This window comes from Myotis davidii, unplaced genomic scaffold (assembly GCF_000327345.1).
Source record: "Myotis davidii unplaced genomic scaffold, ASM32734v1 scaffold96, whole genome shotgun sequence".
Classification (NCBI taxonomy): Eukaryota; Metazoa; Chordata; class Mammalia; order Chiroptera; family Vespertilionidae; genus Myotis; species Myotis davidii.
The window spans coordinates 873,453-898,597 of record NW_006289416.1 but is presented as its reverse complement, the minus strand read 5'-3'; the positions used below and the strand labels follow the sequence as shown (position 1 = coordinate 898,597).

The following is a 25,145-nucleotide window of genomic DNA, read 5'->3' as shown; positions in this document are numbered from 1 at the left end:
AAATACAAACACATATCACATTCCTCACTGCTAAAGTTTTTGTCATAAATTCTCTTTTATACAAGAAAAAAGGCAACAGTTGTTGTTTTTAAACAGGCTCTATTAATTACAATTTTTACTCTGTACACACAATGATTGGCTGGTTTTCTCCTTTAGAAAAAAAACAAAAAACAGTACCATGACAGCAACAGTGATTGACCTGCAAAGTTTGTGTCTGAAAGGTCACAGTTTGATTCCCAGTCAGCGCTCATGCCTGGGGTTGTGGGCTCGATCCCCAGTAAACGGTGTGCAGGAGGCAGCCGATGGATGTTTCTCTCTCATTGATGCTTCTATCGCTCTCTCCCTTTCCCTTCCTCTCTCTAAAATAAATAAAGTGAAATAAAATCAGAGGGAGCAGATGAGGAGAACTGCAGTAGACCCCGCCAGGGCTGCCACCAGGCCTTCACAGTGGAATCAACTACAGAAGTAATAACGGACCGAGCTGTGCAGTGTGAAAGGAGAGACTCGGCAATAATGGAGAAGGGTCCGTTGCTGAGGAAAACAAAACTATGAGTGTGGCAAAGCAAAGGAGCTAAGCAAAAACACCAATCAAGAAAAGGCAGGTCCCATGCTTGGACGGGTTGAAGGCTGTGCATTGACTGATTTTCTTAAAGGTGTATGCATATGGCATTACTTTATGAATGCACAGCTGCACTTCCTTGAGCCAGACCATGCATTTATAGACAGCAGAACACTGAGATACACAGAGATTTAGCTCTTGAAAATATTCCTTTTACAGCGCACTCACAATACCTAATGGGACTGGGTAGCATCATCCCCTTGTAAACGGAGTTCACACTTTCAGTATGACACATCCCAGACCAGATATCCCTTAATCCTGAAGGAATTTTTAGATTATGTAAACCAAGCTGCATCCCACTTTATCATTTCAGATCTGGCGTTCTGAATAATTGAGTTTACTTAAATTAAGAAACTTTACTTTGTATTTCAATTTGTGATATAAATGCTCTTCCATATGTGTGCACAAGCATTTTTGTTTTCAATCCTTCTTATAAAAAATATAAAACATAAAAGCATAGCATGCTGTTAAATATGTAAAGAGATCTAATTGTCATCCAATTCTATGATTTTTTTTAAAACCTTAAATTTCTCTGTGCATGACCTCATTTTTACTTACAAAGATACCCTTGAGGAGCCCTGATATTAGCAGCCCCAGTGTGGAACTACTCTGGCCACTTCCCACTCTGTCCACTCAGCCTCCCATTTGTCCCCCTCAGAGAACACAGATTTAAAAATTGCTGTGACAAATGCCTCACTTTGGCAAAAAGAACATCCAGTTCTAGGAAACTGCACAATATTTATTAGTAATTTCCTGAACTAAAATTAAAAATGGCAGAGGGTGAAGAATGAATAAATTATCATTCTTAAGGAGAGAGCCATCTAATCTTAAGACTCATGCCTCAGAGTAATACCTTTCCAATTCCATTAGCTGCGAAAACAACCCTTCACACCAATATTTCAACTTCATTTCAAAAGTTACACTGCATATGGCTCCTTCAGGTAACATCTTAGAATATGTGAGAAAATCAACTGTGGGTAGCAACAAACGAATTTTACAACATTCTGATATAAATAATGCCTTCTATTGTTGTCCCAACTAGATGTGATACAATTCTCCTAATCTTAGCAACTTATCACTGCTGGGTAATCACCCCCTGCAGCAGCAGCTCCCTAAATAGAACTCACTTTCCATGCTCTCACATTCTAATAACTCTGCCACATCACTGTAACAAGGACTTTTCTGAAAACATTTTTCATTTGCACATTCAGGCTGCTTCTCATTTCAGTACAACTGAACTTAAAAATCATCGTTGCTCATCTCCCTAGTACTGAGAGTTGGGATGCTGAGAGTTGGGATATAATCAGAGAATTTCACTCTTGTCCTCATCTGGCATTTACCTTAGAGGATAGGCACACAGTGCAGACAAAGTCACCCCCAACCTAACATAAGGCAGGATTCAATGTCTAGGTGAATAAACAAGCAGGCAAGAGTTCTAATATGCACCAGTTAATAAACCCAAACAATGTGTCTGGGAACAAATGAAGAAGGATTACTTCTGAACAGAGAAAACTTCCTGTCACTGTGGCCTCAGAGAGAGGGTTCAGTGGACAGATAAGATTAGAAGTCAGACTGCAGGAGGCCAAATTATAAAAAAGAAGAATCGAGAAAAACAGCATGTGTGGACTTCACTTTGAGACATTATTTATATCAGAATGTTTATAACTGAAGAGGAAGAGACAGGTAACCTGAAAGCTTGAGGAGGGAAAACAGAGTCAAAGGAAAATAATTTTCTTTTTTACCTTTTTAAAGGAATATAGGAAGAAGAGGGCATTTTGGTTCAACAGCTAAGGGAAGAATGAGGCTCTTAGAGAATGGGGGAGAGAAGCAGAACAGAGAAAGTATTTTAAGAACATAGGTAGAAGAAGGACTCTGAGATGAAAGGCAAGAGATGAACAAGATTAAAAACAGGAGACTTTTTGGGTGCTAGGGAAGAAGACAGAAAACATTACACTGAGTGGCCTTCATCTCCTTCATGATGCAGGAGGGCATCTGCAAAGAGTCAAGGTTATAGTGGTTATGTTGGGAGCCCTAGGAAAGGGAGAATTATGGAAATTCAACGAGGACTGAAAAAGAAATACAAAGCAGTCCTGAGAGCCCCACGGAATTAACTGGAGATTCTGCAGAGGGGCGACTGGCATTGAGGGACTTTCTCCATCAGCTCTTGGCAGTCTGCGAATGGAAGCAGATGGTGAAGTTTGTGGACAGCTGGGAACTGATGAGGAGATGGCCAAGTGGATGAGAGACTCTAAGCCAGGAGAACAGAAGATAAAATGTTTAAGGGGCCCCAACTGGCCTGGGAGGCATATGACATCTGAAAACAACTGACAGGGAATAAGAAGCAATGGAAAATCTAAAATACAGAATCCTATACATTTAAAAGCTTCCACAGATTTGAAGTGAAAACAACTGATGTGATCAAGTGGGTGTGATCAAGAAGAGGATTTCAGGATTTGGTGAATCAACAGTTTACTCAGCATACATCTATGTCTGGCACTATGCTCAAATGTTCCAGTTTCTTCTACTGTACGACCTATTCAAATGTTAAACATTTTTATCAGTGTATCTTGATAATCATTAGTTTGCTAGGAAATTATCTAGTTCCTCCAGAGTTTCAAATGTGTTACATGTATTACTCTCTCTCACTTCTACTTAGTTCCCCAAAATTTATTTATTTATTCACTTAAAATGCCAATAACAAACTCCTTACACTAATAATATTTATTTTTATCTTAATTTAATTTCTTTTATTGTTGAGAGTATTACAGATGTCTTCCAATTTCCTTCCTTAGCTCCCTCTCACTGATATTTTTTTTAAAAAACTCCTACATCACTAGTTAATTTTCCTTTCTCAATTAGTAATTAAGGTTAAGATGCATATGAAACATGCACTTGGAAGATTCCTGGTTAGGAGATGAGTAAATGGTGACAACATTAGAAGAGAGCAAGAACAAAGAGAACGAGAAAAATGGGAAGGTAGCGAATTGATATAATGAAGGAAAACCAGGTGGAGTACACTTCCAGTGTGGAGCTGAGATATGAATCCGCAGCTAGGCAGAAAGAACTGGGGTAGCATCAAGACAATAACCTGTGCTAGATGGTTTGGCTCAGTGGATAGAACATTGGCCTGCAGACTAAAGGGTCAGAGGTTCGATTCCGGTCAAAGGCACTTACTGTCCCAGTCGGGGCACATGCAGGAGGCAACCAATTGATGTGTCTCTCTCACATCCATGTTTCTCTCTCTGTCTCTCCTGCTCCCTTCCGCTCTCTCTAAAAATCAATGGAAAGATATCCTCAGGTGAGGACTAGCAACAACAAAAAAAGACAATAACAGAAGTCACCAAGAGAAAAAGTGTAAAAAAAAAGAGAAGCAAGTTGAAACACAGGGGAATCTCCACACTTAAATGGAAGGTAGAGAATAAATAACTGATAAAAGAGTAAGCATTGAGATATACAAACCAGGACAGAATGATCTATCAGAATACAAGGAAAGAGCAAACGAAGGAGGAGGAGGAGAAGGGATAGGAGAGAAGGAAGAAGAAGTGAAGGAAGAGTAGATGGAGAAGGAGATGGTGGAAAAGAGGAAGAAATAGTCAACACCTCAATTGAGAGGGCAGTTCAGATGGGTGACTGTAGAACAGAAGAATGAAGCCAAGAAGAAATTGCCAAATAGATAAAGGGTTCACTTTAACAACAGGGCTGAGTGAGGATCAGGATTCCTGAGTGGGCCTAGTACTGTCACTAGAAGAGAGTAAAGAACTAAGGACTCTAAAAAAATATGAATATTAAAATAATCAGGTGATGGTGAAGGTCACAGGAAAGAGCACATTTATATTCAGATTTTACAGTTATCTGATTTCCCCTTGATGCGGGGCAGACAGGTCTATGAAGATAATTTTTGTCACTGAGATTCCTTAAAGAAGACCCATGTAATTATGGGTTGATATTAAAATACTCTCCTATGAATACCACCCTGCAAATAATCAAATTAACATACATCTATATAAGATGGCAATATTCTCTTTGGAAGTGATTACGTATTTACCTTGACCTTTTTCATCTATGTATCCTGGAGACATCTAATAAAATCTGTTAAATATAATTTAGCTCCAAACACATTTGTAATACCTTAACTAATAATAATAAAAAATAATAAAAGCTCACTAGCCCACCAAAAATATAAAAGTATGTGAAATATAAATAAAAAATATATAATTTAGCTCCAGTTGTTATTGTTACTTTCATTAATTTAAATAGTTCTATCAGGATTTAGACTTTCCTCTATTCAAGATATTCCCTGCTAGGCTGTAATTAATGTTCATACTTAAAATATTATTCAAATTGTTGTTTTATTCTTTACACTAAAATTTTTTAAAATAAATTATTTTCCAAAATCATATCTGAATCTCTTAACTTTCAAGCCTTTTAAAACAGCAACCATTCTTAGTGAATGTAAATTTTAAATCCATAAAAGAAGACTGTTTCCATTCACTAGTAGACCATCTGCGGCAACGAAGAGTAGTTTCATTAGTTGAAAGGTAAATTAACACTGTTTAAAGGATAGCTATAATATATAAACATCTAAAATAGTTTCATAAAATGAAATTCCTAGAAAGTACACTCAAAGGCACCAGTGGAGATTCCAATAGTCACCACTGGACTCCTCTATTGAGCTCTTTAGAATTCTTTTACAATGACAACCCTAGTCCTGACTTGAATTATAATGCTGTATAAACACAAGAAAGTGCAATAACTGTAGATGTAATAACTAATAAACCCTAAACTATGTGCTAAGCGAGGTGAATAATGGCATTGTTCCCTAAGTAATAGGTACAAAATAATTTCCATTTCCTGGAAGAAAGCCCAAAGTGAATCTGCAAGTTATAACTTGTGGTTAGCAGAATAATGGCTTCCTAAAGATGTCCATATTCTGCTCCCTAGAAACTATGATTATGTTACATCATATGTCAAAAGAGATTTTGCAGACGTGATATATTTAACTCCTTGAGATGGGGATGTTACCTTGGATTATCCAGGAGGGCCCAATATAATCTCAGGGGTCCTTAAAAGTAGAGAAGCTTTCATAGCTGTGATCAGAAGATGTGACTCCGACAGAAGGGTCAGAGAGATGCTAGGTTGCCGGCTTTGAAGATGGAGGAAGGGGCCATGAGCCAAGGAGTGAAAGTGTCTTCTAGAAGTAGGAAAAGGCAAGGAAACAGGTCCTCCCTTAAAGCCTCAAGAAGGAATGCAGCCCTGCCCACTTGTTACCTTTAGCCCAGTGCAACTCAAGTCAGACTTCTAACCTACTAAGTTGTAAGATAACACATTTCTGCTATTGGAGTGGTTAAGTCATGACTATAGGAAACTAATACAGAACTGTACATCATCTATCTATCTATCTATCTATCTATCTATCTATCTATCTATCTATCTATCTATCATCTATATAAAGGGCTAAGCGACCGTCTGACCATCCGACCAGCCAGTAGGTATGATGCACACTGACCACCAGAGGGGCAGATGCTCAATGCAGGAACTGCCGAGCTGCGGTGACTCGGCGGCAGCAGTTCTCAAGTGATGCACCCTGGAACCAGAGAGAAGGGAGCCCAATTCCAGGGTGAGTCACCCGAGAACCGCCCTCTCACAATCTGGGACCCCCTTGGAGAGCCAGTTTTAGCCCAATCCCCACAGGCCAGGTCAAGGGAACCCACCTGCTGGAGGGACCCCGCTCATTCCGAGATACCCTTTGAGCCGCGGCCAGCCTGGGAGGGACCACGAAAGGTTGGCTCCAGGGTGTGTCAGGCCTATCTCGCCTAGTCCCGCCCCATCAGCTACCTACTAATTAATTTCCTTTCAATGTGCATGAATCTATGCACTGGGGCACTAGTAAATAATAAGTAATGATATTTAGTAAACTGTTCAAATTTACTAAATGCGTAATAATTCTGAAAATGGACCAAATAATCGTATTTAATTTGCCTTAAAAATAAGAAGGAATCCGCAAATAAATAAATTCATTTAGGACAATAGTTACCACATTGTAGGTACTGTATTCCCTCTGATTTAAACTGGGGTTCACTGTAGATAATACAGAAATTATAAAAGAGCAATTAAGAGAATTCATCCCTAGCTAATATTTTCCTGTGTCTTTAAGCCAGTGTTCCAGGAATTAATTTCTAATAGCACATGTAGACAGCATCTAAAACTCTTCACTAGCTTAGCATTTTTTTTAATACAGAAAGAAAGTTTATGATGTTAACTCTCCAAAATAGTTTTAAATATAGTCATAAAGCTTCAGGGCTGGAAGACATCTAAAAAATCAGCTAATCATTTTAAAGATGAAGAAAGTGATTTCCCCAAGGTTTAGTTTTGACATAAATATCTTATTTCATGGAGACATTACCTTGATAAGCCATAAATGTACACTAATTTAAATAACTGGTTTCAATTCCCAAGCAACCTTTCTATGTTTTAAAAACCATAAATAAAACACAGCTTCCTTGTCAAATTAAATCTTGAACTACTGAATTCAGATTTGCTATTATAAGACATTAATTATGACAACTATATGAGAAAAAATAATTTCTCCTAGAATCCTAAGCCCTGTGAAGACAACTACCGATACTTAAAAGTTTATTTGGTAGAATACTTTTTGACATATAGCAAAATTAAAATAGCAATGTCATAAACTCCTAAAACCTGCCTTTATATAACTTCATGCTTATTTAGAGGGGAAATCTTTCTATTCTAAAATCTGTCACACAGACAGATTCATTCGAGGTACCAATCGCAGAGAGTGCTGTACCAGGTCCCTGGGCATGTGGAGAGCAGCACACGATGCCCCTCCCAAGGTACTGCCCACCACTGCTCTTTCCATGGTTCTGAGAACTCCATCTTTGTTCTGCACGGGCTTCTCTTCCTCTCTCACCTGAGAGTTATCCTCAGCCTCTGCTAACTGCTCCCCTAGAGAGGGCTCTCAGCACTCTCAGGTTCATCTATGACCCACACGCTTGAGGATCACCAAATCCAAGCCTGCTCCTCAGACTCTTCTCACCAGCTTCTGACCCAGACCCTTCAAATGTGCCATAGGCCCTCAATCTCCACATGAAAACCTAGCACTGTCCCTCAAATGTGGTCCATATGTTCCTTAACTCAGGGAATGGTATCTATATTAGATCCAGTGATCCCTCCTCCAGCTCTTGTCATGGGCCACTTAGCAGATCTTGTGGCTCCTACCTCCTATAGTTTTGGAATCTGTCTCCTCCTCTCAGCCACCCCCTGCTCTGTAGTACATGGGCAGCCTATCTCATTAGTTTTTGGTAGTACACTGACCTCTTGGCTCATCTTCTGTCTACACCCGCAACCCCATCCTACTCAAGAGATACCTCTGGAGTTCTCTCTCCACAAGAAAGGCTATCCTTTCCTTCCTAAAGCCCAGTATCTTTAGTAATTGTAATACAATGTCCACCCAACTTAGCACAGCAAACAAGGTGCTTCTCCACTGACCTATACCAACATCCACCCTTATCAACTGGTTTCTCTCTTCACTTACTCAACAAATACTTATGAAGGACCTACTATGTGCTAGACTCTATGCACACAGTGGACAAAAATAGCTTTAAAATCTAGTGGAGAAGAATCAAATAATCCAGAATATGATTATAAACTACTAGAGGTCTGGCACACAAAATTCATGTGTGGGTACAGTCCCTAGGCCTGGCCAGTGATCAAGGCCATCTTCCCCAGCTGCCTGCAGCTGCCCCCTCCCCCTACCATCGCCCACCCCCAGTTCTCTGTTCACCATCAGGCAAGTAGAGCCTCCTGGCCAGGGAAAGGGACCAAGAGGTGGTCAGTGCATCTCATAGTGACTGGTCCAGCGGTCATTCTCGTCATTCTGCCATTAGAGTCAATTTGCATATTACCCTTTTATTATAGAGGAGGATAGAGGCCTAGTGCACAGGTGGGGGCCAGCTGACCTGACCTGAAGGAAGCCCTGGATTGAGGTCCCTGCTGGGGAGAAGGACCACCAAAGCAGGGGCCACGGTGTTTGCAGGCCGGCCCCACCCCCAATCAGGGAGGGGTCCCCACGGGGATGGGGCAAGCCTGGGCGAGGGGCCTGGGATGGCTTGCAGGCTGGCCACACCCCCCAACTTTGTCAGGAAGGATGTCCAGAGGATGTCTAGTCTAATTAGCATATTACCCTTTTGTTAGTATAGATATTAAGTGATTTCACAGAATACTGGTATAGCACCTTGAGAGCATAGAACAGATAGCTCAGCCTAGCCTGGGAGATCAGGGAAACTTTTCCTAACAAAAAAGGAGGAACACTCCAGACAGGAAGCATAGCAGTTACAGGTGTCCTGTAGCAGGACCTTAAATAAGGCCAGTAATTATCAGAGCACAAGAGATGAATGAGCACATAGGTGAAGATGATGCTGAGAAGACAAGAAAGGGCTAGATTCTGCAGGTTTTAGACACCTGAGTAAGGATTTGCTCATATCCTATCCTACTGGGAATAGGGAGCATTTGAAAGATTTTAAGCAGAGAAAATATAGGGTTGTTGACAGGATGCAGCTTGTGCTTTGAAAAGGACAATGTGGCTGTATTGTGGAGTCTGGATTAGGTCATCTCAAGAGTAGGTCATGGGACGTCTGCTGGAGCAGCCAGGCAAGGGGGGACAGGGATGACAGCTTGAACTCAGATGGTGGCAGGAAAGATGAAAAGAGTAGAAAGACTAGAGAAATATTCCAGAAGCAGAAGCAATAGCACTGAGGACAGACTACTCATGGGAAGTGAAAAAAATAAGATGTCTAGATGGCCACCCAAATCTTGGCTGGGGCATATGATGGCTGGGCCAAGTGCCCAACTAGGGAGGTCTTCATATCCTAGGACCATTGGGTCTGAGCATTTCTAAGATGACAATGACTTTAAATCAAATACAAGATTTTTATCCCCAAATAACTGATATATTTCTCAACCTTCCAAACATTTTTATAAATCAATATATCTTTTAAATATGCTCAACTTACTAAAGACCAAACCTTTGCCACTATCATTTTCTCATACTCTTGATTTACATCAGAACAGTCAAAAAATATTGGCAATAATCTCCTATTTTCACTTAAAGTGTTTCACACAAAAAATTATTTTCTAGAGTAAGCTACATCCCAAAGAGGCTTTTCAGGAAAGGCTGTCAAAAATATATTGTGCCACTCACTTGCAGTTACGTACGATAAAAACAACAAATGGCTTTTTAGAGGTGTAACTTCATAGCTATCTTTTCCTTAAAGAAAAATAAGATCTTCCTTAAGTAGGATAAAACACTTTTTAAAAAATGATTTAACCAATGATAATTCTCTAGAGTAAATAATTTTACAACAGTTTTAGGAATCTCAAATAAAATATGACAGCTGATACCAAAAAGATTCTAAAAATTATTAAAAACTAATACATAAATTCCATATTTAACTGTTCAAGAAAAATACCATTTGTTGAGTATTTATCAAGAGCCAAATAAATCATAAACATTTTCTCATTTAATCCTAAAATTTTTATGAAGATATTGTAAAAATAAAGGAAAACATCATTCAAAATAAAGTCATGAGCCATGAATAAAGAGCTCTCATGCGCACACCACTCATCCTAACTTTACATACTCCAGCAGGAAGAAGCTTACTTTACATACCATAGAGGAAGAAGGAAGATTTTCCTCCTTGCCCCACAACAACTCAGCCAATGAGAAGCTGCCAGAAGCCCAAACTCTCACTCTTCTCCAATAAACTTTTGTTCAGTATCACCCATCCCATCATCCTCCCCTCCTCTATCAAAGCACACTCCTTCTGTGTTCTCCAGACTTGCCTATGGTTAACTATAGTTTGCTTGTCCCAAATGTCATTTCTTCTATTATACCCAAATAAACTCAATTTTCCTGGCTAAATCATTTACCTTTCTGTCTTCTTAAAATTTAGAAGGGGAAAAGCCAGATCACTTGCCCAATTGAAGAAAACAGTTGTTTTTATTTGGGAGACTTCAAATGCAGACATTTGGAATTACCTAGTGATTGGCAATACTAATTCTATAAACTTTAAACATACATATTTATTAACAAACAATAGTTACTGATACAAGTCTCTTTTTAGGGATATCTATGATAGTTGTTAAATTTTTTGAATTACCAGGTTAGCTCAGAGAGTTTCCAAAAGAACCAAAAAGAATCAATCTCATGGCATGACTGTATCAATAAAAATCTAGTTCAGTCCCCAAGGAAACAGAGGCTATATTAGACACCATTAATATTTTAATTATTAGCAGTTACTTCACCCATACCATTTCCAAGCAGGATTCCAGTTTTTTTTCTATCTTTATTTTAATAACTACAAAGAAGGGAAAATGTTAAAGTAGAAAGTTCATAAATAAATAGAAAGTGCGTAGGCTTTAGAATTTGCTAAATTTGGGAGTTCAAATCCTGGATTCACCTCTAACTAGTAAAGTTCACCCTAAATAAATTAAATGGCCTCTCAAGGCTTTATGAATGATAACACATGGGTCAATGTTAATGACACAGATTGATCATTCAATAAATTAGTTTTAATAGAACTTCCAAATAATATGACTTCAAAAGAAAGACCTTGCTTGTTGTAAAATCACTACCAAGAATTGAGTGTTTTTCAGTATAATTTCTGTTCACATATAAATATGTATGTGTACATAATTTTTGTTTTATTATTTTCAATACTAGAGGCCCGGTGCATGAAATCGTGCACATGTGCGGTCCCTAGGCCTGGCCGGCAATTGAAGCACAAGTGTCTGGCATGGAAAGGCAGGTCCCAGCTGACCTCTGGGCCCTGTGCAGCACCTAGACCCCCAAACCCCTGTGCACCCCCCTCTGCCTCAGTCACAGTGCCCAAGTCCCCATGCAGAGATGCAGTGAGCACAGCCGGACCCCACGGGCCGGGCCAGGGCACAGTATGGGCCTCTGGGTTGCCCAGCGGCACCGCAGGGAAGCTGGGTGGTTATGGTGCACTCTCCTGGCTGGCCTTGCAGATCGGCTCCTGTGTGAACAGCATGGAAGCTCAGTGGGTAGGGTGCACTCTCCTGGCTGGCCTCGCAGACCAGCTCCTGCGTGAACCCTTTGGGAGCCTGACCAGCCCCTGTGGTCCAAGCGGCTCACCTGGAAGACACCATGCGGGTGCAGGGGCTCCTCGTGGGCACCCGGGACCTGAATGTGGGGACTTCCCCAGAGTGTGAGCGCTGGTGTCCGGGGGAGAGTAGCAGGGGGAGTGAGAGCAACTCGGTGGCCCCCAGGAGGCTGGAGAGAGGTCACAGCCCCATGTCATAGTGAGTGGTCGAACTCCCAGTCTCCCAGTCAAATGACCACCCAAAGGGACAATTTGCATATTAGGCTTTTATTATATAGGATAGAAGATAAATTATTAGATCTCTTTTGTTTTGCAAGTAGCCTACAGAAAAGATCAAACAATTCCCAGGAACTATAGGAAGAAAATCCCCACTTAAATACTAGGACAACAGGCAATTTCTAGAATAGTTCCCTTTATCCCACTACAAGTGGTAAAAATATAAATTACCTCAAACCCCTCGCCCCCAATAATTAAATTTGCATTTCAACTAGCAGCTTGTAGCATCTGTATACACAAGCCAAATCTCATCCTTCTTCTAATCATTGAGCTATCTATGTTCTACACCTGGGAAAATAACAACAATATCAGATTTGGAGAAGAATAAACCACAGGATGAAACATTTGAAAATGAATCACTAACTATAAAACAAGTCTGGCAATGGAAGGACAATTGCAAAAAGTTACTTTCCATTAAAACTGAAAAACTGTATTTTTTAAAATGTAGTTGGCTATAATGAAACTATAATAAATTACTAAAAAGAATCTTTTGGAGACTAAACATTTTTAAATGGTTGGTCTAACTCTGCTTTTCTTTTTGTGGAGTCAATGCTTCACCATGGGATAAGAGAATCTAAAACAATTTACATTAGTGGGAAAATATAGCTGCAAGGAAGAAACAACAACGTAATAAATCACAACCTTTCTCTTAGGAGAAAATAAATGTGTTGTTTTTAAAAACAAACAAAACAAAACAAAAACTGCTGTTAGGGCCAGGTACAGTCCAAATTTATTTCTGGAATTCCAGTGTTGCATAACTGAAGTATATTTCAATGGAGCTGAACATCAAGTTATATAATTATCAATTACCATATTCTATTTTGTTTGTTTGTTTGTTTGTTTTAAGCAAAGAACAAGATAGGACTGGGGTGACAGTAAGAGAAGAAAATAATTTAAAGTAGCATATTTTTCTTATAGTTAAAAACAATTTTTATTTTAAAAATCATTTAGGTGAAAGGCCACAAATTTTCAATATTTTGTCCCAAGACTAAGCAACATAAAATGATCTTTAAATACCTAAATTCTGCCTACCTGGTGTTGCTCAGTTGTTGAGTGTCAACCCAGGAACCAAGAGGTTGCCATATCAACAGATTGGATTGTGGGTTCAACTCCCAGTAGGGGCCAGGCAGGAGGCAGCCAATGGATGTTTCTCTCTCATCAATGTTTCTGTCTCTCTATCACTCTCCCTTCCTCTCTCTCTAAAAATCAATGAAAACGTATTTAAAAATAATCCTATATAATAAAGGGTAATATGCAAAATGACCCTATTGGTGGAATGACCAGAACAACCACTCGACCAGTTACTGTGAGGTGCACTGATCACCTCTTGGTCCCTTTCCCCAGCTGTTAGGCTCCGATTGCCCGATGGCAAACAGGGAACCAGGGGTGGGTAGCGGTGGGACCTCTTGGTCCCTTTCCCCAGCAGGCAGGCTCTGATTGTCTGATGGTGAACGGGGAACCGGGGGTTGTGGGGGATGCAGGTGGTACCAGGCCAAGGCCCCCGCCCCACCGGTTGCCCCACACACAGAGGGCAACTGGCAGCAGGGGCAGGGCCAGCGAGCGGGTGGGAATGGCTGACCTCTTGGTCCCTTTCCCCAGCTGTTAGGCTCCGATTGCCCGATGGCAAACAGGGAACCAGGGGTGGGTAGCGGTGGGGGGTGGGGCTGGTTGCAGGCAGCTGGGGAAGATGGCCCTGATCACAGGCAGGCCTAGGGACTGTGCCCGTGCACAAACTTTGTGCACTGGGCCTCTAGTAATAAAAATAAAATAAAATAAAATAAAAACCTAAATCCTTTTTTAGTAATTTTTTCAAGGTATTTTTAGATTTTTCTTTTATTAGAAATTTAAACCTTACTCAACAATCACTTAAGGTACTTTAAAAGATCATTAAAGAAAAATTATTAAATTTATATTCTTTCTTCCCATGGAGAACAGCACAAATGTTGAACATTCATTTTACAGAAAGTTTAAAAACAGTTATTCTCTTGTGTAGCAATAATCAGAAAATATATGGAATATCTACTCCAGGCAACCAGCATCTGCATTTTTCATTTAAATTTAAAGCATCAGAGAATTAGTTGAATATTCCAAAGCTGTATTAGTAACCATAATAAGTGCTATTCATTTTAGAGCAAATGTATAATCTCTAAAACATGACTTTAATAGAAGAGTACAAGCGCTATCATTACAAGAGTAAACCAACCTGGGAAAAGCTAAGGGAAGAATTATAAATTAACTAAGTGGGATTTCCTATTTTCTTGTTCACAGGAAAAGTTTAGAAATCAAAGTTGTTTTACTTAAAGCTTTTTTAAAAAGCAACTAAATGAGGTAAGAACTTCAAACTTTTTCTTGATGAATATAAGGGTGGGGCAAAAGTAGGTTTATAGTTAGTTATTCATATGGAAAAGAATACAAGAATAAACTGTTTTGCGTTCTCAAAACTGTAAACCTACTTTTGCCCCACCTTATATTTGAAAATCTTTGATTACACTGACAAAGTCAACAGAATATGCAGCGCACTGTTAAATAATACTACTATTATAGACTAAAATTAATAAAACTAAGACAACTAAGGCCACCTAATAAAAGTTTCATTTAAAAGCTGTTTCTTATGAACTAAAGCTGGAAATGGTGGTGATAATTACCATGACTCAGAGGAGCTGCCCCATCCCTGGGCTTTCCTTCTTCAGCTGGCTCCTAGAACACAGGAAATGTGGTTTAGACCATATTTTTGGATAACTGTTTGAAACACTGAAAACTAACTTTTCCGTTTGCAGGAAGCCAAGCCATGAAAAGCACTGTAACGAAGGGGACAATATATCAAGAGTCAGTGCCCTCCAGGTGGGTGTACCAATCCTAGGAAAGGCATACCACAATCCATTCAGACACAGGAGGAATCCTTTATTACTGTTGCAGGGAGGAAAATTAATTTTTCCTCCTGCCCTTTAAGTTCTTCTGGCTGAACTAATAGTCAAATTAATATGAGACAGATTAATAGGAGAAAATGAGCAAATTTATTACGTATGTACAATGGGGGTTTCATAAAAGTAGGAGACCCAAGGACAGATAGGCAGGGAAGGCTTATATGCCATCTTGAGCTAAGGAGAAAGGGGTACAGGGATTGTGGTTTGGCATTTCAAAGGACAGGATGGCAATTCACAGGGAGGTGGAAAAGAAAATGTTTGGTAAATAGAAATTTGGTAGACCATCTTTAATAATAAACATAGAGAGGACTTTGTTCAAAGGGACCTTGCTAGACTCCTCCCTATCGCACCAGTTTATATTAAACTACTAGAGGCCGGGTGCATGAAAATTCATGCACTGGAGGGGTGTCCCTCAGCCTGGCCTACCCCCTCTCACAGTCCAGGAGCCCTAAGGGGCGGGAAGCGACCCAGCAATCAGGGGAAGGCAACGCCCGCATCACACCTCTGCTGCTGCCACTGCTGGCAGCACAAGCCTCAGCCGGCTCTGGTTACCTGAGCCTTGGAGAGCCCTGGGTGGCTAGGCAGCCACCATCCAAGGCTTGCCTGTGCCTTGGGCCAGCCCTGGGCAGCTGGGGGGCTGAGAGGACTGGGGGACTCAGGAGGCACGTGCCCCAGCGGGGCTGAGGGTGACTGAGTGCCACCATCTTGTGATTGTGGGCACCGCTATCTTTGAGGGCATGGCAGTCAATTAGCATATTTCCTCCTTATTGGCTGTGGGCGCTGCCATCTTTGAGGGCAGGGCAGTCAATTAGCATATCCCCTCCTTATTGCATATTCCCTCCTTATTGTCAATTAGCATATTCCCTCCTTATTTGCAACAGCATGAGGGTCAATTAGCATATTCCCTCTTTATTAGATAGGATAGTTACCTATGAAAATAGCTCCCTTCCTGGAGCACACCCTCTATCTAAATTTTGAGGACAGTTAAAGGGAAGGTCAAAGGTTTTGCCTGAATCTTCTTGTTTCTTGAAAATAACCAGGCAAATTTTGGGGTGGAAAACTCTCTTACCTGACAGTTCACATTTACCAGAGCAACTCCCTAATGAGATCTCTGGATCTGATAGTCACACAAGAGGCAGCTGACAGGAGAGGGATGTCCCACACCAGAGCCAAGTCCTTCCTTCCTTCCTTTGATTTTTAGCCTAGGCTCAGTTAAGAAAACATTCCCTAACCTGACCTTCACAAATGGACAAATAACTTCAAAGATTTCTGGGAAGAAAATACAGACCAAACATGAAGGACAATAGAAGCAATCAATCAGAAGACATCAGGCCTTCTCTCCATGGAGAAGCACTCGCCAGGCATACTCAGCAATCTAAAGGAAAGCTGACCATTTAGCAAAGACTGAGGGAATCACTTCCAGTCTGAAAGATGCAGCAGCAAAGAGCATGTGTTACTGGGTATCTGACAGGTGTTTTATTTATATAACTAGAGGCCCAGTGCACAATGCATGCACCTGTGGAGTCCCTCAGCTTGGCCTGCGGGGATTGGGCTGAAACCAACATCCCATGAGGGGTCCCGGATTGCAAGGGGGCACAGGCCAGGCTGAAGGACCCCACCGGTACACAATCAGGGCTGGGGAGGAATCACGGGAGGGCTCCAGGGCATGTCCAGTCTGTCTCACCCAACCTGATTGGCCAGACCCCAGCAGCAAGGTAACCTTCTGGTCAGAGGGTCTGCCCCCTGGTGGTCAGTGTGCATCAGAGAGACTGGTCGAATGGTCGACCTATCAGTCGGACACTCAGCATATTAGGCTCTTATTATATAGGATTTTGTGGTCATAAACAATGTATGCCCCTTATAAAAATTCATAATAATTGTACACTTCCAATTAGGGAACAGTTTCCCAATTTAAAAATCTTCCAAATGAAGGGTTTTGGTGGGCTTTGAACTCACTTTTGGAAGCATGAATATGTAATACTTTTCTTTAGTTCCCAGGAAAAACTAATTGTTAACAGAGAAGGTAAAAATTCAGCAGCTGAAATCTAAAAAAATAAACCTTTGTATTATTGATGGCTGACACTGAAAAATGAGTGTCATGATTTAATAATTTTGGCCAATAATCATCTCTTCAGTTTATTCCTCTATCTTTGGGACATGTCTTTTAAAAAAATACATATTTTTATTGATTTCAGAGAGGAAGGGAGAGGGAGAGAGAGAGATAGAAACATCAATGATGAGAGATAATCATTGATTGGCTGCCTCCTGCACACTCCTACCGGGCATGTGCCCTTGACTGGAATCAAACCTGAGACCCTTCAGTCCGCAGGCCGACTGCTCTATCCACTGAGAAAAACCAGCTAAGGCTGGGACATGTCTTTTTAAACTATAACTAGGGTGGACTGACCTTTCCAGTTTGCTTAGACCTATCCTGGTCACAATTCTGAAGTCCCATACCTAGGGACCCCTCAATTCTAGACAAACCAGGATGGCCAGTCATCTTAGCTATGACACCCATTAAAACCAAACCTAAAAATAGTAACCTCTGATAATAGTAACACAAAGCTTTGAATCAGGTTTTTGAAAAAGAATCATGAATATTAATATTTTGGTTAGAGTAAACTCATTTTTAAATGTTGAAATAAGCCCTAGCTGGTTTGGCTCAATGGATAGAGCACTGGCCTGCAGACTGAAGGACAACAGGGTTCAGTTCAGGTCAAGAGCATATGTCCGGGTTGAGGGCTCGATCCCCAGTAGGGAGTATGCAGGAGGCAGCCAATCAATGATTCTCTCTCATCAGTGGTGTTTCTCTCTCTCTCTCTCCCTCTCCCTTCCTCTCTGAAATCAATAAAAATGTATTTTTTAAAAATAAAAATAAATGTTGAAATAAGTACTATTAATTTCATTTTTATATTATGCTTTTTTAGTTTCTTTTTTAGTCTATGGCTTTAAGGTACAAAATGCAATTTGTTTAGTAGTATATTATATAATTTTCAAATAAGCAATAAGCCACATATATCAGGATATGTGATTAAAGTTTCTTTACTGATAGGTAAAGCAAACCAACAAGTTTGAAACTGACTGCATCAGGCTGCCATTTGCCCATAATAGCCACATATAACTGAGTGTGATCTATTCTTGAGGTGCCTTAGCTTACTATCTTTCTATACATAAAATTTATTTTAGTTTTTGAGTTCATATGGTTAATGCTAAAAATGTATATAGAAACAAATAGTACAGTGAAAACTTGCCTACCTGTCCTCCCCCATCAGGCCAACTCATAATACCTCCACCCAGTAATCACTGTTATTAGATTCAAACATAAACTTGAGAAATTTTCTTTATGAAAATACAAATAAACATTAATATATATTCTTATTTTCTTGTTCTTTTGCACAGAAGGTATCACATCATAATACTGTTTCCTAGATCTCTTTTCACTTAGAATGCCTTAAAGATCATTATCCTGTTATAAAGAGCATTCTTTTTTTCATAGCTATACAGCATTATCCTGATTGGATATTTCATGATTTATTTATCTGGCTCCATATTTACAGATGCTCAGGTAGTTTCCTATCATTTTTCCAGTCATAAAAAGCTGCAATGAGAAACTAGTACAGATGTCAGCGTGCATATGCGCAAGGATGTCTAGGGAGTGGTCTCTCAGAAGTGGAGACTTGCATTGTCCTGCTGGTAAGTGCCACCAAGTCTACCTCCACACAAGCTGCTCCGTCACAGTCCCACAAGCCTCAGATCAGGGCCTGTTTTCCCACTGCCTGGCCGAGAGGAGGTGTTATCAAATGTTTGGATTTTTGCCAAGATGACAAGTGAAAAATGATATCTCACTATAGTTTTAATTTGTACTTGTTTCACTAGGAGGAAGTTGAAGATCACTTTGTATATTTGAAAGCCATTTGTATTTCCCTTTCTGTGAAATAGCTCTTGACATGCTTGGTCCATTTTTCTGTTGTAATGATTATTCATCTTTTGCTCTTAATAAATCAGAAATATTATTATTTTCTCTACATTATGAGATGCATTATTTATTTTTTCCAGTTTGTAATTTCTCCGTTTCACTTACGTTATGGTATTTTTTAATATGCAGAGATTTTTGTTGTTGTTTTTTAAGAAATGAAACTATAGAACTTCTCTTTTATGGCTTCGAGATTTGGGTAATAGAAAGTCTTTCTCAATCCCCAGATAATAAACGTCCTTCGTTTATGTCTATTACACTTATAGCTTATTTCTTACATGTAAATCTTTGATAAATCTAAATTTGTACTAGGGCGTGATGTACAGCCACAATATTTTTGCCCAGGTGACCATTCAGTTGTCTCAAGACCACTTACTGAATCGTCCTTCTCCTCCCCATCAGTCTAGATGTGTGGATTACACATTAAACTCCATTAGCATTTGCTCCTACTTCTGGCTTGTCCCTTCACTTGTTTAGTTCATTCATTCCAGCACCAGTGCCTTTACCTCTGTGAGCCTCAGTTTCCTGCTCTGTCTTGGAGACGATAATAAAGTACCCACTGGATCATGTTAGGTTTAGAGATCCACAGACGTGGCCATGGCAGGCTCTCGGCAGTAGCTGTTACAGCTATTTTGCCAAATTCAAATCGCTAAGGATGCACACTGTCCTAATTATTTAGTCTGCCTACTTGTATTTAACGCCTATTTACATTTGAAGAAACATATCTCAAATGAACAAAATCACTGATGAGAGAAGAATTCTGAGAGAAAAGTCAAGAAAAATCTTAAAATTCTAACTGCATTAATTACCTATTTTAAAACATTTGTTAAATGTTTTAATAGGCCAGGAACTGTGCTGGGTTTTAAGGGTGCACATACAATTCAATTTCCAGTGTGTGTGCACTGACTAGCCATCGTTTGGCAGGAGGCTAGCATATGCTGAGTGCTAATAGAGGACAAAATGAAGACTGGGTTTACTCTGCCGTTGCCAGCTCCTTATCACGTTCTCACCCCATGGTGGTGGTAACAGTGAGCTTCCTGTTCTCCCTGTCCTGTTCTGGGCTCACCTCTCCCTGAGCACAGCCCTCACTGCCGCTCTTCTGAAGTTCCATCTCACCCACTGTCTGTTTCAGTCACCCCTTTCCAGCATCCAGGCCACTCTCAGCTTCACAAACATGACAATCAGGGCATCACTATCTCCCTCCACAAGTTGCAAATTTGCACAACCAAAGTCCCGTGGTGCAGCTTCATCTGAATGCCCTACAAGCTCATGAATCTCAATAATTTGCAAAATTAATTCATCATTTTATACCCAAAGCTTCTTCTCATTTCCATTAAAAGTTCCCTGAGGTCACTCTGCAGCTTCTTTCACCCACACTTCCTCCCTCACTAGCTCAATCCCCTGTGGTGGGCTGGCTTCTCAGATGACCGCTAATGAATTATGCCCTTGCAGAACTTCTTCCTCCCCTAAGTGGGGGTGAAACCTAACACTTGTCTCTAGAGCACAGAATACAGCAAAGGGAATGGCATAGTCACTCCCTCGATTGCATTGCATCTTATGACTCCACCTCAGCTGATTAGAACAAGAGGGTCTCCTGCTGGCCTTGAAAAAGTTGGCTACCATGTGTGAGAGGACCACGTGGAAGGGAACTGCAGGGCCTCTCAGAGCCATGAGTGTTCCCTGCTTGAAATCAACAAGAAAGCAGAAACCTCAGTCCTACATCCGAGGAACATAATTTGGCCAACAACCACGTGAGCTTGGAAGAGGCCACTGAGCTCCAAAAGTAAGTCAGCCAGGCCAATGCTTCGACTAGACCAGGGGTGGGCAAACTTTTTGACTCGAGGGCCACAATGGGTTCTTAAACTGGACCGGAGGGCCGGAACAAAAGCATGGATGGAGTGTTTGTGTGAACTAATATAAATTCAAAGTAAACATCATTACATAAAAGGGTACAGTCTTTTTTTTTTTTTTAGTTTTATTCATTCAAACGGGCCGGACCCAGCCCGCGGGCCGTAGTTTGCCCATGGCTGGACTAGACCCTTTGAGACCCTGAGCAGAGAATTTATTTAAGCCATGCCTGGACATCCAGCCTACATAAATGTGAGGTAATAATAATAAATGTGAGTGGTTGAAGCTGCTAAGTTTGTAGTAATGTGTTATGCAGCAATACAAAACTATTACATACCTATTGAGCCTTTAGGAGTCAGCTCAGAAAGCTTTCTTTAATCCCACTTCTTCCCTCCACTCCCAAGCTAAGTTGGGTAACCTTCTGAAGCCTGGAAACATCCTACACACATGTCTATTATTGAGCCCATTTCATTGCACTACCATCATCTGTCTTCTGCAGTCTCCTGCTTTGATGAGCTTACTGAAGGCAGACAGTGTCCTAATGTTTTATCCCTAAAACACAGCCTAACACCTACTCTAGCTTAATAAATATCTGCTGAATGAAGGCATGAATGCAAGGTCCAGAATAGTATGTTCTGCCTGGCAGATTTCACATTCAAAATTACTGTGGATATCTTTGTGCAATTAGCAAGGTAGCATCCTGATAAAACATACTTCAGCATGCATGCGAACCACCTGGGAATCTTGTTAAAATGCAGATCTTTATTCAGTAAGTCTGGAGAGGGGGCCTAAGATTATTAGTTTCCAACAAGCCCCCAGCTGATGATACTACTGAAGGTCTGTGGGCCACAGGATGAGCTCCATGGCCATCATTTACCAGGCAAGGGGTTGGACATCAGAAAGCAATAACCCAATCCTATCCACCTCTCTTCTAATGTGTGGGGAAGCATAGGACTTGGTTGGAAAGTCTGTAAGAAGGATTCGTCGAAAGTTCAGGGGTTTCTGGGGGGACCTTGTCGAAGGCAGCAACCCTTACCTTGACTTTTTCAAACAAGTCCGAGTCTGCAGGTGTTTTGTTGGAATTTTTATGTTTAGTCTTTAAGACCTGACCTTGTAGAAGCATGTGTTTTCTCAAGGATGTTTATTCTGTTGATACTATTTAATAGTTAATTTTAGTTCAAGTTGTTGTTATAATAAAAACCTAAGAAGGCAGGCAAACAAGGCTACTTGGTGGCTATAGCCAAATAGTCCCTTAGTCTTTCTTTCATAGAAACCATGTCAGAGTAATTATTCATCCAACATTCAGGTCTGCTGGTCAGTCCCAGCAAAGTGACTCCCCATGTGAGGAGCCAGGAACGCAAAGAAATGCGGCAGAACCCTCAAAAACAAAGAGGAAAAAAACAAAAGTAACTGTGCAGTAAGTAATTGGAGCCCGCTTGGGATTTCAAAGTTTGAGGGAATCTTTTTCAGCTAAGGTTTCATAATGGGACTACAGTTGTCCACAGGACAGCAACAGAATATCACAGTGCTGAAACAGTTATTAAAAGCAAATGGTGCCTCTGTTACAGAAGAACAACTAAAAAGCTTATTAAAAATTGTTATAATTTATAATCCTTGGTTCCCTGATGCTGGAACACTAAACCGTAATCTCTAGGAACAAGTGGGCAAAAATTTAAAAAGAAATCAGGCCCATCTACTGGTGAAAGAACAATTAGAGTTGGGGTACACAGAACCTTCTAATAGCCCCTGGAATTCTCCTATTTTTGTAATTCCCCCAAAATTTAAAAAGTGGAGGCTTTTACATGATTTAAGAGCCATTAATACTAATATTCAACCCATGGGGGCTCTCTAGCCTGGACTTCCCTCCCTGGCCATAATCCCACAAAAATGGCCTATTATTATAATAGATTTTAAAAAAAACTATTTCTTACCATTCCTTTGACTACCCAAGATCAGGAAAAATTTGCATTCACTCTCCCCTCAATTAACAATGAGGAACCTGCTCAAAGATATCACTGGAAAGTCCCAGCACTATGCATGCAAAATGATGAACTGAATCAGATCTAATTTTCTATGATAGCTCTGTACCCCAATTTCATCCCTCTTTACCCATGATATACATGGGAAATTTACATAATTCAAAACAATGTGAGTCTCTTCTCATAAAGGTTCTACTGAAAAAACTGAAATGGTAACAAAATAGTATTCAAGAGTTGATTATGTGAGTACCACAGCTACTGAAGCATTTTTGTAATCACTATATCATTCAAATATGAAAATAAACATATAATATGCTGTCACTCAGTTCTAGATTAGGATGTTTGGCTCACACTTCTTTATTTGCTATTGAAATTCTGCCTAGATAGAAAAAAAATATTCCTCACAAAAATAAATTACCACTCACTTCAGAGTTAAATTACCCAAGTTCTTTATGTCCATATATTTTTAGATGTATGAAGGTTATAGATATATACACCAAATATCATAATTTTATGCTTCAGAATAAATTTACATTTCTCTTATGATATACTAACCTAACTTTTGAACAATTTTGCAAATAAGGAAGGAGTTAATATCATATAACAAAACAGAAAAATGCTAAATTTGGGTGGGGTAACCTAAGGCCAAATCCCCACTCCACCCATAATGCACTATATATTCTCTGGATCTGATAAACAAATGACCTATGTTCTCTGGACCTGATTTATCTTGTCTGTAAAATAAATGTTCTCCAAAGCTCCTACTACCTTTAACATTCTTTGCTTCTGTCTGAGCTAATTACTTCATAAGTGTAATAAATTAACACTGCTATTAATAGAGAGTTAATTCTTTTTAAAAACAAAAGAAAAAAACTGGCAGTTTACCTAATCCTCCTAGACAGAACACTGAAGGAAATCAATATGAATTGAGAAAAATAAAACCATTAGTATGATTTCTCAGGCTTCAAACTTTAGTTCCGAAAACTGAAAATAAAGTTTTACAGGGATAAACAGTGCTCCGAAAAACAGGAGAGAATGATTTAAGGAACATAAAGTAAGTCTCTGCTGTGGTGTATTTCCATTTGTCAATTTTAAACCCATCCTATTGGAAGAGAGGATTTGAAATGAGAAAATCAGAAAGATGGCCCTGGAGGCTTCATGTGCTTTTACTATAAGTAACAGCAATCTTTCTAATTAATCAGTGTCTACATTTCCCTGAGTGTGAATCCAATCAAGGAAGCAAAACACAATGTTTCACCCACTGATTTGTGTTTGGCAGTTTCAAGTCACCGCCTTGGAATGTCAGATCCTGCCCCTCCGTTCCCACCCTGTCAGACAGAGTCCCTGGCAAAGAAGGACTTGGGAGCACCCAGCTCTTCCTCTTCTATAAGAACAGACAGTGCTATCTATGGTTTCATGAACTATAGAAAACACTGAAATCCTATGTAATAATTCCAGTAATAAACTACTTTTGAATTTTCCATGCTGTTTCAAGTCTACTTTTCAAATTCTCTTTTGGTGTGATCCAATGTGAGATACTAACTGAAGGTAAAGGAAATTAACCTTTCAGATAAAAATTGAGGGGAGGATTACTTTCCATTGCCCTCCTAGAATTCAGATGCAGGCAGGGAGAAGGAAATTCTCTCATTTTGTTCAAACACTCAATAGCATAGCTACTATCTCTGAATGAAATCTCTGCATAGTGTTTGTATTAATCTGGTTTTTCATTTAATTTCTATATTTTCTGATGCTCAGACATTTTGGGAGCTTGTGGACAGGGGAGGGATTGTTCCTTCCAGAGAGCGCTAATTCCTAGAGATAGCAAACAACTTGCCTGTGTTTCTTCCTCTTGATATGCAAATCAGCGAATCCTGAGTCCATAAGGGACTTGCTCTTTTTTATCAGGCCCTTGCAGTCTGGGACACTATCCTCCTAAATCACCCACAGCACAACAGCTCCTATAGCTAAAGACCAAGGGAAATACTCAAGTCAAACAATCTTAACCTGTTACCCTGCCTCAACCATTCCGTCCTTTAAAAAACACAATAAAGGCTTCTTTTTTTTTAGATTTTTTTTCCTTTATTGATTAAGGTATTACAAATGTGTCCTTATCCTCCCAATTTCCCCCCATTCCCCCACTCATACCCTCACCACCACCCCTCCCCCCATGTCTGTATCCATTGGTTATGCTTGTATGCATGCTTACAAGTCCTTTGGTTGATCTCTCCCCCTTAGCCCCACCCTCCCCTGCCTTCCCTCTGAAGTTTGAGAATCTGATGGATGCTTCCCTGTCTCTAGATCTATTTTTGTTCATTAGTTTATGTTGTTCATTATAATCCACAAATGAGTGAGATCATCTGATCCTTACCTTTCTCTGATTTTGCTTAG

The 25,145-nt window shown here is 40.1% G+C and overlaps 1 protein-coding gene across 1 annotated transcript in view; it reads right to left on the bottom strand.

The window, feature by feature from the left end:
* L3MBTL4 (l(3)mbt-like 4 (Drosophila)) overlaps window positions 1–25,145 on the bottom strand; it is a 303,733-nt gene that overhangs the window by 254,554 nt on the left and 24,034 nt on the right. Inside the window, exon 3 of the mRNA XM_006761933.2 lies at window positions 14,679–14,730. Coding sequence (XP_006761996.2) covers window positions 14,679–14,730 — 52 coding nt within the window. The remainder of the gene's footprint in view (window positions 1–14,678; window positions 14,731–25,145) is intronic.